The sequence below is a fragment of the Ornithodoros turicata genome, chromosome 6 (genome assembly GCF_037126465.1).
Source record: "Ornithodoros turicata isolate Travis chromosome 6, ASM3712646v1, whole genome shotgun sequence".
NCBI lineage: Eukaryota > Metazoa > Arthropoda > Arachnida > Ixodida > Argasidae > Ornithodoros > Ornithodoros turicata.
Window position 1 is genome coordinate 13,562,050 of NC_088206.1, and position 14,229 is coordinate 13,576,278.

General features: G+C 45.4%; 2 protein-coding genes across 6 annotated transcripts in view; one reads left to right on the forward strand and one right to left on the reverse strand.

Annotated features, from left to right (window-relative positions):
- The window catches only part of LOC135399166 (uncharacterized), a 90,763-nt gene that overhangs the window by 11,493 nt on the left and 65,041 nt on the right, over positions 1–14,229 (forward strand). The window lies entirely within an intron of this gene.
- LOC135399165 (uncharacterized) overlaps positions 1–14,229 on the reverse strand; it is a 73,756-nt gene that overhangs the window by 5,597 nt on the left and 53,930 nt on the right. For both annotated transcript variants that reach the window (XM_064630908.1, XM_064630909.1), the window contains one exon: positions 10,277–10,471. In XM_064630908.1, coding sequence (XP_064486978.1) covers positions 10,277–10,471 — 195 coding nt within the window. The remainder of the gene's footprint in view (positions 1–10,276; positions 10,472–14,229) is intronic.

The following is a 14,229-nucleotide window of genomic DNA, read 5'->3' on the forward strand; positions in this document are numbered from 1 at the left end:
TGTACTTAGGATGTAGAAGCATCAATGGCTATGCACAATGCGAGGTTGTGCTGGCACGATCACAGGTTCCATCAAATAACAAAAGTTGAGAATCTCTGAACTAAAGTATATAGAACAACCCTGGTAGTAGGGTGTGACAAGTTTAGAATACTGGAATATAGCACACAGTGATGTTTGGTGTCTTTTATAAGCATCGTAGCATTGCAAGCATTTTTGTAGCCCTGTGCTAGTATTGAGTACAACCCTTACTTTACACAATATAACACAGTACAAAGGCATCTTGTAATGCTGTGAATCACTTTAGAAGCGAAAGAGGACATGTTTCCATAGAATTAAAAATGTGTTAGGACAGGCACTGTCCTCACATGGAAACTGCAAAGGATAAGTTACTGGAAATGTGAAGCACTGTCATGGATGTAGTGGCATACAATTTGAACATTAATTCACATCAAGGGAATGTACACACTCTGAAAGTAGTAATGACACGTTAGTGACGCAAGCATGTTTGACACAAAACACATTTGTGTTCAACATTGATTGTCACAATGACTGAACATTGTTTTCTGATTGTACTGCCTTTGCAATCGAGAAAGTTGGCACACTTTAGCAAAAGTTAGCAAGGGAAGTGCTTATTTTTACACAGCTCCATTTTTGAAACAGGCATCCGCAGCTATATTGTTAAGCGAAGTGCAAGAATTCATATTAAGATCCACGATGCATAATGATGATATATGACGTAACCTTGTATAACGTTTCAAATGGAGATACCCTAAATGTTTGCAGTCACCGGAAAGCAGGACAAATGCTAATGCCAGACAGTATTACATGAACAGACAGATAGTGTACACTGTAGATAGGCTTTAACAGTATCTTTGAACTAGAATTCTTTAGCCATTGTAGCAAAAAATAATACTAGCTTTGCCTCCTGCGATCTGGCAGAAGGCAATTTCTTCGCAAAGCATGGCGCAACCCAGTTTGCTATACTGATGTGCTGTCATAACACACGCTATGTGTAAATGTAAATAATTGAACAATTGTAAATAATTGAATTCCTTCGGAAGTAACACTTCCCGCAAGTATGAAGAGAAAGAAGAAGACAACATGGGTTGTCTGTGTTTTTCTCTTCATGTGCAAAGATAATGTTATCTATAAGTAGGGTTCTGGGTTTTCGGATTTATCTGAAAAAATCCAAGAAACGTACTCCAGTAAAATTTTAAGCACTTCGGATTAATCCGAAAAACTCTGCTTGGTAGATGTTTTCCCTGATAACTGGGTTATTGTTCTTGGCTTCCTTTTTTGTCCTGGGTTTCTTCTGACCGGCCCCACCGCAACATAATATAGTTTCCGTGACCTAGTGTTTTCTTCGGCGGTCATCTCGACCACTTGAGGATTCAACGCCTGGGTTTCCCCACAGTCTGTTTCTCGATTTCTTTGTCCGACACGCGACCTAAGCACTAAAATAAGCATCGAACCGAGGTCATACGGAGTGGTCTCTTTGAAAGGGCAACTAGTTGCAGTGCTGACGACAAGATGGGACGCAAGCGAAAGCTGCCCTGCGACCACATCAAAGGGTACCCTGATTTTGAGGAGTTCACATCGTCCCGCGATCGCGATGCAGGGGTTGTCGTATGTAAGTACTGCCGCATAACAGTGAGCACTGCACACGAAAAGGGTACATTTGGAATTGCGGAAGACCTCAGTGTGCGTCGCACGAAATGTATAGTTATACTTGTCTCTTTAGCGTTGAAGCAATGTGAGAACTGCGTTTTCGTTGTACAACTGCGCGTGCGTCGTCAAGTTTTCTCAGAATTTCAAATATAAACTGAGCTGTAAATCATACACTCCAAAAAACTCAGTTTTTTGAACAACCAATAAACTCCGAAAACCCGGAACCCTATCTATAAGTACATTACACCACCTACTATTTTGCCCCTACTTTGTTAATTTCTTCGCTGCTCCACCACAATCATTCTACCTCTACATCCGAATACAAGGTACGATAATGATGACTATAAATAAAAAACGCGTGTAGCTTGCACTCCCAGCATGCGCTTGAAGCAATAAAATAAGCTGAGATAGTGGTAGAAGCATCATCATCGATCGATCAAAGTATCAATCAGCTGCATGTTCAGTGGCTCATCACTGTCTACTATGAGTTGTGCACTGCATTGTTGGGAGCCATGGTGTTATCGAGTGTTTGTTCTTTGCCGGAACTGGGGTATGCAGCTAAATATATTTTCAGGGGATAAAAACTGGGTAAAATAAGCAAATACAGTCAAACTCCTTTACAACGAAACTCAGGGGACAGCAAAAAAAAAATTCGCAGTGAAGATATTTTCGTTAAAAAGGATGCCCATTATTGGACCTATAGGGCTCCAGCGGGACCGAAAAAAAATTTGCTGTAGTGGTATTTTCGTTAAAAAGGTGTTCGCTATAAAGGAGTTTGACTGTACTAGTAGAGCATTGTGCTATCCTACATAACATGTTGCGGCAAGGAAACCTGTTGCAATGTCTTGGTATATGGCTGAGAGTAGTCAAGCAAAATACAATTGTGGCAGTACTGTGCCACATTAGAAATGAAAAAAAAAAAAGAAGTAAGAAATGCTTGCTGACAACTACTACAGTAGAACAACATCCGCTGCTTTCTTTGTATGCCAGGATGCAATATTATTCGAAGCTATGGTGTATTTCAACACATTTAAGTACCTGAAGGCCAGCCGTTTTTGTTGGTAACTTTTATTTGCAATTTTTAGTGCTGCAGAACCCTACAGCTTCAATGCATCCTGTTGCTTTTCGAGCGTACTCATATATGGGTCTATTGTCATTTTATGGATTACACTTTCTAAAGTTTTCTTGTAATTGGATTTTTTTCTACCCAAAAGAGTTTTCCAAAACGTTTTCTCTTCTACCTGCAGGCAAGAACTATATGCACACCTTAGTGAAGAGTAGGACCAGATGGAGGAGCTATTTGACAGTGACTATTATGCCATGTCGGTGTTCGATCCTCACCAACTCACCCACTGTGCTGTTCTTATGAATCGGACGCATCACCGCGCATTTTCAAAATTACCAGCAGTTGACCCTTGACAGTGACAACCGTGTCACTGTGCATCCTCTCAACCCGCTCCCTTTTTTGAATACATCTTTTCCACTGATATTATACGTTTTACATTGGCGGTCTTGTACAAATAACTGGGCGATGGGGGAAATGCTCGAGCCATTGCATGCTCATTCCAGACTACGTAGAAACCTATAAAAAGAAACAGCAATAGTGAAGAAAATTGCGGCTAGCTGGAGGTCTTTTGTGCAAATGCTTATACACGCACTACGTAGCGCTTCACAACAAGTGCCTTGTTCTATGTTATAATCTGTTTGTCCGCACTTTCCTGGGGACTTATAAGGTAAATTTCGAACCACAATTCTTCTTTTAAAAAAGAAGAAAGACGACAAGGAAACGTCAGACCCGTCAGACATAACGAAACGAACGATATACGCGATGTGACAAGCGGTAGCTTGGAGACAGCGCAATCCTTCGTTTGTCAACTACATTTCTTTGCCGGACATGTTACCGCCACATTCACGAGAAATGGAAAATCACAATCCCTACTCGTGAAAATCGTTATCGACATTTCGCGTTGCGCTCAAAACCCAGCGCGCGTGCAGAATCCCACACCCACTCGTAGCGCACTGCACCAATACCCGTTTTACACAACACAGGGTGGCATTGAGCTTACCAAGTATCTTTAGCCGTTTGAGGCACCGCCACATAGTAAAGATTGAGCCTTGCGTCGATACTCATCGCCTTCAGGGAATCGAAACTGCGTAGAATGTTCGCAACACCTGCTTTGACTCTAAATAGCCATTCCGCCACCTAACATGGCAGCCCTCCGTTGAAGCCCACCGCACAGGACGCGCGCGTTGGCTGCTGTTGCTATGCCATCGTCCTCCAGCAGACGATTTCTCAACGCAGTCATACACCGCAGCTTGGCTGGCTCGGTCGTCTGCGACGCAGAAGCTGACTCGTCGTTTCCAGAAACTTCGGCACTACCTACGTTCACGCAAAATCGGTTCGACTCTATTTTCATCTCGCGGGAGCGGCCGTATTTTGGAGACGCGCGTTTTGTTTTCTTTCCTCGCCCGCTAGCCTCGTTTGCGGTGCGTGACGCAGAGGGGAGGGGCACAGCCTCGAACGCAGGCGGCGGAGCGTCGATACTGGAGATGTCCGCAGTTTCGGTTTCGGTCCAAATATGCGAAAGCGGTTGGGCTGGAATAGCAGAAGACGCACGGTATACATATTCGTTTTTTTTTTTTTTTCCCCAGTGTGTCATCGGCAATTCTTCGTCTCTTCTTTCTGTGTACTGTTTTGTACTGTCACGAGTCAGTAGGCTGTCTTTCGGCACAGAAATAATCCTGCACTTCACAGGGCCTCTGTTTTATAGTTATACCCTTATATTTTTCAGTGAACCAACAGGCGCAGTTTAACACTTTGTTTGAGCACATTGAAAAGGAAGCGGAAAAAATAAAGAAAAATGGGGAAGTACTCTTACACAGAGAGAGGCACTTTAACCTCATTGGCAGGATTCCATTGAAAACATAGGCAGTCCTAACATAACTCTCCCGACATGTTTACATTCCGTCAGTTTCCTGCAACAAGATTTTTTTTTCTTTTTTACGGCTGCCAACTCGTTGGAAAGCCTAACAATTCAGTCTGTCGAAAACACCAGATGCTTGTGCGAAAGCCCTAGCCACCACGTGAAGAATCCTCATATAAAGATGGTCTTGTACAAAATTCTCAGGCCAACGGTGCTTGGTATACAAAAAGAAGAAACAGGAGTTTTTGCCGTTTTGTAGGACGTAGACTAGAAGTCTACCTGGATGCTTTATTTAGGATATCTCTAGTGAGCTAAACCGTAAACTAAAACTTCACGTTCGTCCCTTTGAAACAGAAACACAGTAAAGTCATGTCCCAATGACCGACCACAATCACGTTAGAGGATATGCCCGTTATCTGTCTTTTTTTCTAGTTTGTGTTTTAGCTGCATGATTTCCCTGTCCTCCTGGCCTTGCTAGGTCCGTGAAAACGTACGAGGTATTTTTTTATAGAAAAGTGTGCCCCCTGAGCGGCCATATATACTCGAGTTCAGCTTAAACAAAACGGCGGCACAAACCTCTGTACCAACAGAACCCATCGCACAACAGCATACAGGGAGGAAAGGTTCTAGGACCACAAAGCCAGTATATAACTGGCGCCCTCCCGCACATGAAGTTGAGACTGCTTACAGACGGCGCCAACGTAACTCGGTGAACAGATGCGGACGGATGAAATGACAATGGGTAGTAATTGCGATGATGACTGCCAAGACGTCCGGAAAATATGCCGTGACACTCCTAAGGCTGTAATAACAATGATCAAAACATAACCCATTTACGTCATCCGGAAAAGGGCACAGCGTCACTTTTGTTTTCAAGCGCGGAATGCTCGTCAGAGGAATGTGGGTCGTGTTATGATATGGGCGGATGGGCTGGTCGTAAAACAAAAGGGGGATAACAAGCTCGTAACCGGTAAACTGTACATGCGCAGGTCACGTAAGGGTCTCGTTTGGACAATGTAAAGGTGAGAGATAGTGTGTACAAAGACGATGGAACCCGGTTATAGCGAACTCTGAACACGACGCGTTTTTTCCACGCTCACTTGTAAAAAATAAGTCTTCGACCACATAAAAGATGCACAGTGCGGGTTCGACTACGTTAAGAACCCGCTGTCATGAATCTCCTATTTATAAACACAGTTCGTTATACGCGGATTACTCTATAGAGCCTGCGACTGCATAAGCTTACTACGCGTAACAAAAGGTTCCCTACTTGCAAGCCTTTGCTATCTTGGATGTGATATAATGGAGGATCATGCTTAATGTCGTCTACTCCAGGGAAATGATGACCACCGAAATAATCGCTGGAATAGACGTCCAGAACATAGACGTAGAAACTGCTGTAAAGAGAATACTGGTCAGCGGTGCCATATAACTTGTTCGCCTTACCTTATTTGAATGCGCAGTTGAGTATGTGCGCCATACGTCAGAAGCCGCAACGATGAAACGCTCAGTTCGTAAAAAGTGCACAATTCGTTTTAAGCGTAGTCTTCTGCAGTGGTGCGCAAAGAGACACATTTTGCATTTTCATGCATATTTTTATGCACGAATATTTCTCTAGCGTTCCTTAGTGGACGTTCGTGCAGACGTCACTCAAACAAGTAATACTTTTGTCGGCTGGGTGACACAGTTTCCTGAATGCGAAGCTGTCGACAGCATGTCGTTGTACGTGCGTTTTCCCTTTTATTTGTGCACGTCGTACCAGCTGAGTGACGCGAAATGGACCACACCTCTACCAATGACACGCATCCAAGACTGTTCCGCGTATGCATTTACGATAATAATCTGGGAGATGTGCGTGTTCGTGGAGCTTCACACGAAATCGGATAAGCGACCACGAAATAATGGACGATGTTTCTACTCTCTAGTGCGTGGACTTTCCCTTTGACGTTGCGCGTTAGCTATCGCGGCGTTGCACTGGAATGGGAGCCGACGTTGTCGAGGTCATTATTGTTGAGGGAGACAATTAATGGCAATCTATGGGATTACTGCTTTATTGCCTCTGAAAGCGTGCTCGTCTTTTTGTCTGCAGCGTCCACAGCGGTCATTAGTTGTGTAATCTCGTCCTCAGCTCGGTTGCGTTTTCGTGTACTGCGTTCACAAGAGCGGGATCGCCACGGAATGTTCAAGTGGAAGAAAAGGATGAAGAAGAAAAAACTGCTCACGGGGCTCGTGTAATATCGTGTATTCGCACAGTGTTGGATTACCGGGGGACGCGTGCTGCTCACTTAGCAGACGACAGTCTGCCACTTTTCCTGTCGTCTGCTACCGAATATCACATGGCTGCGCCGCAGGATATTCACAAAGAGAGAGAGATAGTGTGTGTGTGTGTGTGTGTGTGTGTGTGTGTGTGTGTGTGTGTGTGTGTGTGTGTGTGTGTGTGTGTGTGGTGTTGCAGCGCTCCCCAGCGTTCGCTGGTCAAACTTCTTACCTGTTCTTTTATAACATTGCCTCGTTGTTCATTCGACGGGCACTTTTTCGTGCTGTGTGACGGAAAACGGAGCACATCCGGGTGTTCCATAAAGAGTCGTGGTTTTGCGGAGCGCACTCTTGGCATTTATGATGCATGAGAGAGGGATTAGGGAGAAATGATGTCGCGTTCGCTGTCCATGCTTCGTCTTTTTTACTGTCCACGCAAGGTCAAGGTTGAGTGCTTCGTGTGTCACGCCTGCACTCCGGGGAAGAAGAAGGAAAAACAAAACCGAGGCCATAAAAGTTGCACTGGTGGACCCGCGTGTTCTGTTTTTGTTTTCCGAGGCCTCCGCAGCTTATGTGTCGGAAGATAAACGGGACTGAAATGTCAAACTGTCACGTGGGATGGCGTTTCTTTATGTAGATTTCATTATGTGCAAAAAAGGAGACGCGGACAGGGAAATTTATGCGTGTCGTTTCATATTGCCTTCTCCGTTCTCAATGGAGCTTTCTCATTACGCAATCTCTTACATGGAGACGATCTTTGTCCGCGTGCGAGAAAGCAGAACAAAAAGAAATTAGTATGCCGGGTACGCTATTGATGTAAATAGGCAATAACGAAATGCGACGGAACAATAAGCGCGGTGTGAGTGGTCAGCCCGGAAAAAACGAGCTCCTCGGTAACACTTTCTACGCGTGCAAGGTATGTGGGATGACAAAGTGTACACGCTGCCTCCCACGTTGGACACGGCGAGCGGGGCGTGAAATAATGGTCATCACTGCTGTGGCAATGCGGGCCCGACAAAGGCGCCGGCGCCCGGTTATGCACCAGCGACCAGGCAGAATGGCCGAAACGTCGTCTCCGGAGAGAACATTGTTCCCTTCTCTGTATGTTTATTGGGCAAATGGATGCGCTAGTGTTCTGTGACAACAAGAGATACTAGCGCAGAATAAAAAAGCAAAACGTGCTGCCTTAGCTATCGGCCTGCATTCGAATGACATTGTTAGGGGTTGTGGAAAGGGACGGGGAAAGTATGTATGTCTTCGTAAGCTTTGTTGTATTTCTTTGTGGTATGCGATGCTTTATTTTTATTCATTATTTTTCTTGCGGGGGCTCATTCCTAAAAGATGTTAACCCGTCGGTCAATCCTGGAAAGACCGTTGTTCGGATGCGATCATTTGTTCCACTGCTCGTTCTTCCGTTAGTCTCACTGTTTGCATAGCGTTTATCTGCATAAGTGGCACTGCATGGAACAGTGATAAGTGGAGGTAACACGTTGTAATATTCGTGCATCTCACGCGGCCTTTTCAATCCGTGGTTTCTGTAATTTTCACTCTAATTTGTAAAGACGGTTGAACACTCGAAAACTTGTTGCAAAGTGCGGAAAGCAGATGCCTCGAAATCAGACGAACTGATTTCGCAGAAGCCTGGCATGGTACAAACACGGCACTTGTCAGGCACCTGATAACTGTCCGATCGATAAATGGCTGCTGCAGCACTTCCCCTGTTTGCCTTGCTGTCGCTATAAGCAAGACGGACGTATAACAGGTGTGCTTTGAAAGGTCTCCCAGCCGTTAGATTAATACCGGTTGCGAATAATTCTCCGCATATACACAGATACAAACGGGGGGGGGGGGGGGGGGGGGATCAGATGACCGTACCGATTACTGCGTACGGTATCTATAGTATAGCTCTGATATAAAAACTTTCTTGTGCGCCATATTTACTCCCGCATTGTTTTTTTTTTTACTCTATTTTTAATGCGTTAGCATTAGAAGCACACCATTCTAAAGAAAAGCAGGCGTTGTTGGGGTGGTGAGTGTGGTGTCCGTGTACAGCAGTGTAAGAGGATATGTAGTAGATATAGACAATAGATGTAGTATAAAGGTATACGTAATAGTAATATGTAAATGATAATTGTGATAGTTGTAGTTAATTAGTTAAGAAGGTTAGTTAAGCCAGATTAAAAGAAAGGTAAACTAAGGTTAATTAATAGTAATATGTAACAGTAGTAGGAATGAGTTCATTAGAAGGTTTAGAAGAAGCAACGTCTAATGCTTACGCATTGTCATCGCATTAATTGCATTGATCGCCCTCAATTTTTTCTCGTGACCGACGATTCCCATTTGAACACGAAAACAAATTGCACGGGACGTCCGGTGTAGATAATATACTAGTTACGGCCGCCTACTGTCCGTCAAGTGTGTTCCGTATGATAACACATTCGTGTCACAACAAGACGCGTTATAAAAGCCTACGATATTCGTGAGGATTTTTGTACTACACAATCACCAGCTCCCGCCCAAGCAGCACGACATCTTGGTCCAATCTTGGGCCGACATTGCGAGTATTGGGCCAAGATGTTCTGCTGCGTGGGCGTGGCATATAGTGGTTAGGATGATCGCTTTCCACACCGAGAATGGGAGGTGACACCGGTTCGAATCCCGGCACCGTCTGTGCTGTCTGAGGTTTTCCCTGGGTTTTCCGAGGACTTTCCAGACAAATGTCGGCACAGTTCCCCCTGAAGTCGGCACAGGACGCATACTATAACCTCCCCTGTCCCCCACTACTTGCTGCTGTCCTCTCTCCATCTATCCACGTCTCTATACGCAGCTCATAGCTACAGTTGCTTCGCCTACACGAAATAAAAAAAAAAGGAAATTAGAAAAATACTATACAATCACAGCAATGCATTCATCGCGTGAAGAGTCAATTCCTTCTATTTACGAGACCTCAAGCTACAGATTTTCCCTTCACCAACCCTTGTTACTGCAAATAACAGAACAACTTCTTTGAATAAGAAAAACTGCACGAGCAACAGTAAGATGCCGTTTTATAATACCGAAATACTGAAGAGAGAATGTACTCGAGATACAATACTGAAGACTGGCCATAACGAATTAAAATTTTAACAACAGACACTGACGTTTCGGAGCCTACGCATATACAGATACAATACACGTGCTTGGAGAAGAAAGTAAATAAAGTAGAGTAGGAAACGCTTCAAAAAGTATTTGGGTGTCCCAAATACTTTTTGAAGCGTTTCCTACTCTACTTTATTTACCAGTTTATTAGTAGTTTATTACTATTATTCAGTTTAAGACGCTTGAGTATCGGTTACCAGTACCACTGTTTTGTGTTGCCTCTCGAAACGTCACCGAAAGCGGGCATTCGGGTTCACCGTGACACAGATACGTTAAACGAGAAGGCCTACCTGAGTTGCGTGACGTAGACTTCGTGCCTGGGCGACCCGTTGGCCGTCATGGTGACGGGGAGACTCATGAGTTCGAAGTCGACGTCCGGCGTGTCCGGACTGGCGAGAACAGCGTGGGGTCTTTCACACTCGTACAGTGTGACTTGCACCCGAGAGGGTCCTGTTTCGCCGTTCTCCACAGGACCGCTCTCCTGCCTGAAAATGAAAGGAATACGACACGTCACACTCACGTCCTCGGCTGATCTACGTATACCGCTTGTTGAGAGCACGCTGACACCGCACGGGACATAATAGTGAGTTTTAGCACTGTATCGTACGCAAAGGCGACAGCGTACGATATATTAAGACTCACTATATTACTTCTACCAAACAGGCGTACGCCTCCCATTTTTAACGAATCAGGGGGAAGAATGGTGATGGGAATCGATGTTCTGAGGCTGGAACACATAGAAAGGACAAACATACAAAGCCTCAAGTGCCTAAGAAATTAATGATGAAAGAAGGAAGTCATTCCGGGTGGTTGTTGGATAAGGTCTATGGGGCGATGTTTTTAGTTTCGGTTTTACGTTGTTGTAAGTATGGGCAACCGCAATAGGGCAAGGGTGCAGGCCAGCTGGTACATGGTGAAAAAATTTGGAACCCGAGAAAGGGACAGAGGAGGGACGACACGACGACGACACGTTCTCGAGAACGTGTCGTGTCGTCCCTCCTCTGTCCCTTTCTCGGGTTCCAAATTTTTTCACCATGAGCAACCGCACCTATGTGAGGAGGTTTTGTTGTGGCGAACTGGTGGCTTGACTGCACGACAGAAGAAAAACCGGAAGTTACCGGTAGCGATGTCACGGAAGCAAAAGTGCTTGCAAAAAACGAAAAAAAAAAAGTCAGTCGTAAATGATTGGCTGAGAATTTAATAGAAATATTTTGCACGCGAACGACTCCGTGCTTCAAAACAAGGCAGGTCACAGCGATTTTCGAAGTTTGGTCTTGGTCCCGACTGTCACTTTACTCTGTGTCGCTGCTTTTTTTTTTCTGTAGTTACACGGACTTCACTATATATAAGCGCTATGATATATAAATGTCTTATGTTTCCCAAAGCGGTGGTTCTGCGCACACGCAACACATACAGAGCTTCGCACATTGCGCATAACCGCCACGCTATCCCTCACGTACGCAAAGGCGATAGCGTATGATATAGTACACTAAAACCGTGACGAGTCACACTATTTTACATTTCAGTGACCCTCTGCAAAATGGTGTAGTAAAAGAAGGCGTGGGAGAGGCTTCTTTGATTGTAAAAAAAAAAAAAATCACCGCGATCCTGGACAACGAACAGATTGTTCGCTGGGGAGACCTACACTACATTTCATGAGGTTCCCATTATCATTCACCATTATCATTCACTTTGGTCGCGGTGACCTTGACATCGATTTGAGCTCGTTATCCGGGCCGTGTGTTACCATCGGCAAGCACCTGCTGTCCCCACCTCCACACGTGAGTGTGTGAGTGTCACAAAAAGCACTCAGCTGGAGAAGGGCAAAAGTCGTGTCATTAGCTCCATCGACCACTGCTGATTTCGTCTCCAGGGGATACGCGCCGATGGGAACGGGAGAACGCGAGATGGTGACGTCAGACATTTTTGTTCCACTCTAATGATGACGTCGTTAAGCTGGGCGTGTTCCTTTTACTTCGTTGCTCCAAACGTGAATGATCCGCGAGATGGAGCAGTAGGGCGTGTACCACTCTACTGACTTTTATTTACGCTACTTTTAGCACGGTCTTTTTCCGTCGTACCTATTGAAACGCCAGCCATCTAGTGTGGATTCGAACAGTATCCAATGCAGCGCAAGTCATTGAGATTGAGGCCGTCGAAGATTTGACTATCTTCACAAAGGCGTAACTGGGCATTCTTTGGACACCCATTTTATCCAACTTCATCTCTCTCCCTCTCTCTCTTTCTTTATCTTGCAAAGTTCAAAACGTGTCAAGAAATGCTTAAACCAAGAATAAAGAATAATTGCTTCTATCCAACAAAGGTACCGCATAAAGAGGCGAGAATTTTTTCTTGTTAACGAATAATAATCGTCTGCATATTGTGAATGCGTGCGGCGGTACCTTTGAATGAAGCGCCAGTCAGGGCGTTCACACAATGTGAAATCACGTACGTTGTGGTATCCCCTTTTTTCCCACTCATCTCCAAGTTTGTAGGAAGATATTACTCCGGCTGCCCATCTTGACGCTGATGCTCACGAAATGTTGCCTACCTCAACAGAGCGAAACCTATAACCACTTTACGCGAAAGCTCAGGAGGAATTTGCCGTGCGAAGTGCAGTGCCGGCAAGGACGTAGAAGGCCAGTGCAAGTTCGCCCTGGCTGGCCTTCGCTTCTTGTTCTTGCATAGTTATATACGCAGAAGTGCGGGATACTGATTTTGTTTTTCAGCTACCCAAGGTGTAACGCAGAGACGGCCTTCGCCAGTGTATTAAAAACACAGTTTACGACGCGATCACGAATTCACAGAGGTGTCTGACGTGTGGCGCCACCTAGATTTTATATTGGGGGCGCTCTTGATGTTATCCCGCGTTAACTCCAGCGATATCTTGCCGTGAGAACGTAGCACTAAACCAGCGGTAACGAAGGGAGGTAAAAAGGAAATCCGTGGCAGGAGGATAATAAAAGGGGGGCACCCCTAAAACGGGACGACGCTGAAAAATGAAAGCGAAAGGCTTTGCTGCCCTTTAGTTCTCCTTGTACTACGTCAGACGAAAGAAGCCAGAGATATTTGCATGGCGCTTTCAATCGCCATTGTGTTTGACTCTGTGGGGAGTCTCGTGAGTGACGTAACCTCTAGGTCGACGACCCTTGGGGTGCGCAAGAATCAGGATAGAAAAAGAGAAACACACGTGGGGAAATCTCCGAAGCAATGTATATCTATATAAAGTCACAACCGAAAACAGGGGCAATACGAAAGAGGGTGTTTTAGAATTGGGACCCCAGTTTGGGGCCCCAAGAAATCGAGTCGTCGCCACCGAGAACCCAAAACGCGGTTTGGTTTTGGGTGCGCACGCTATTTTTCGACGATAGCGTGGAACCTCAAAGTTGGCTTGCATCGCTCTCGCGGTCGGCAAGGATACGCGTGAGCCTGTCGTCTGCAAACTGCAGTGGCGCTAGCAATCGAAAAAAAAAAAAAAAAAAAAGAAAGAGGAGGAGGGGGTTGTTTTACGACACCAATAATTTTTATTACTCACGACGCGTTATGTTCAAACATCTGTTCCTTTCTTTCTTTTTTTTTTTTAGTCTTGGTTGTATGCCGCAGCGGTGCTGCTAGCGACGAACGCGAGCACACCGCTCTGCGTCATGCAAACCCTATTCTGCAAGCTGTGCTCTGGGAGAGGCCGCGGCGTACCTTTATAACGCTCGCGTTTTGAGCCGCCTATTCTTATGCACGCTAATATAAAACTCTCTAGCGCTCCCCAATCGTGAATGGCTATTGCACGGGCGACTTCTCGACTGGCTTGTCTTGGCTACGATCTGGAGCATTCATCTGGACAGACGCCATCAAACAGCTTCTGCCATTCGTCTGTCGAGATAGTTGTGATGCTTCGAACGAGATGTGGCGCGTCGATAGGAGATACGAAAAGGGACAGAAGGTTACGCATGGCCGACGGGGGGCACGTCCCACGGATGAGCCACAAAGGACTTAGGCGGTCGGCTATTACACACAGAGGAGCAGCATATTACATAACTCTCTAGCGATGCCATGATGCGTGCTTCCAAGAAGGCAAGAATATATACTACAAAGGGTATGTGTCCCATGCAAGTCATTGTAGCTGCCGTTTCGGACCACGCGCCGATCTATATAACAATAGCCGTGTTAGCCATAACAATAACAAGGAAGGGTATCACTGGGTGAGCGCGATTCAATGGGCTTTTGTTGCCCCTCACGAGCTGGTTCT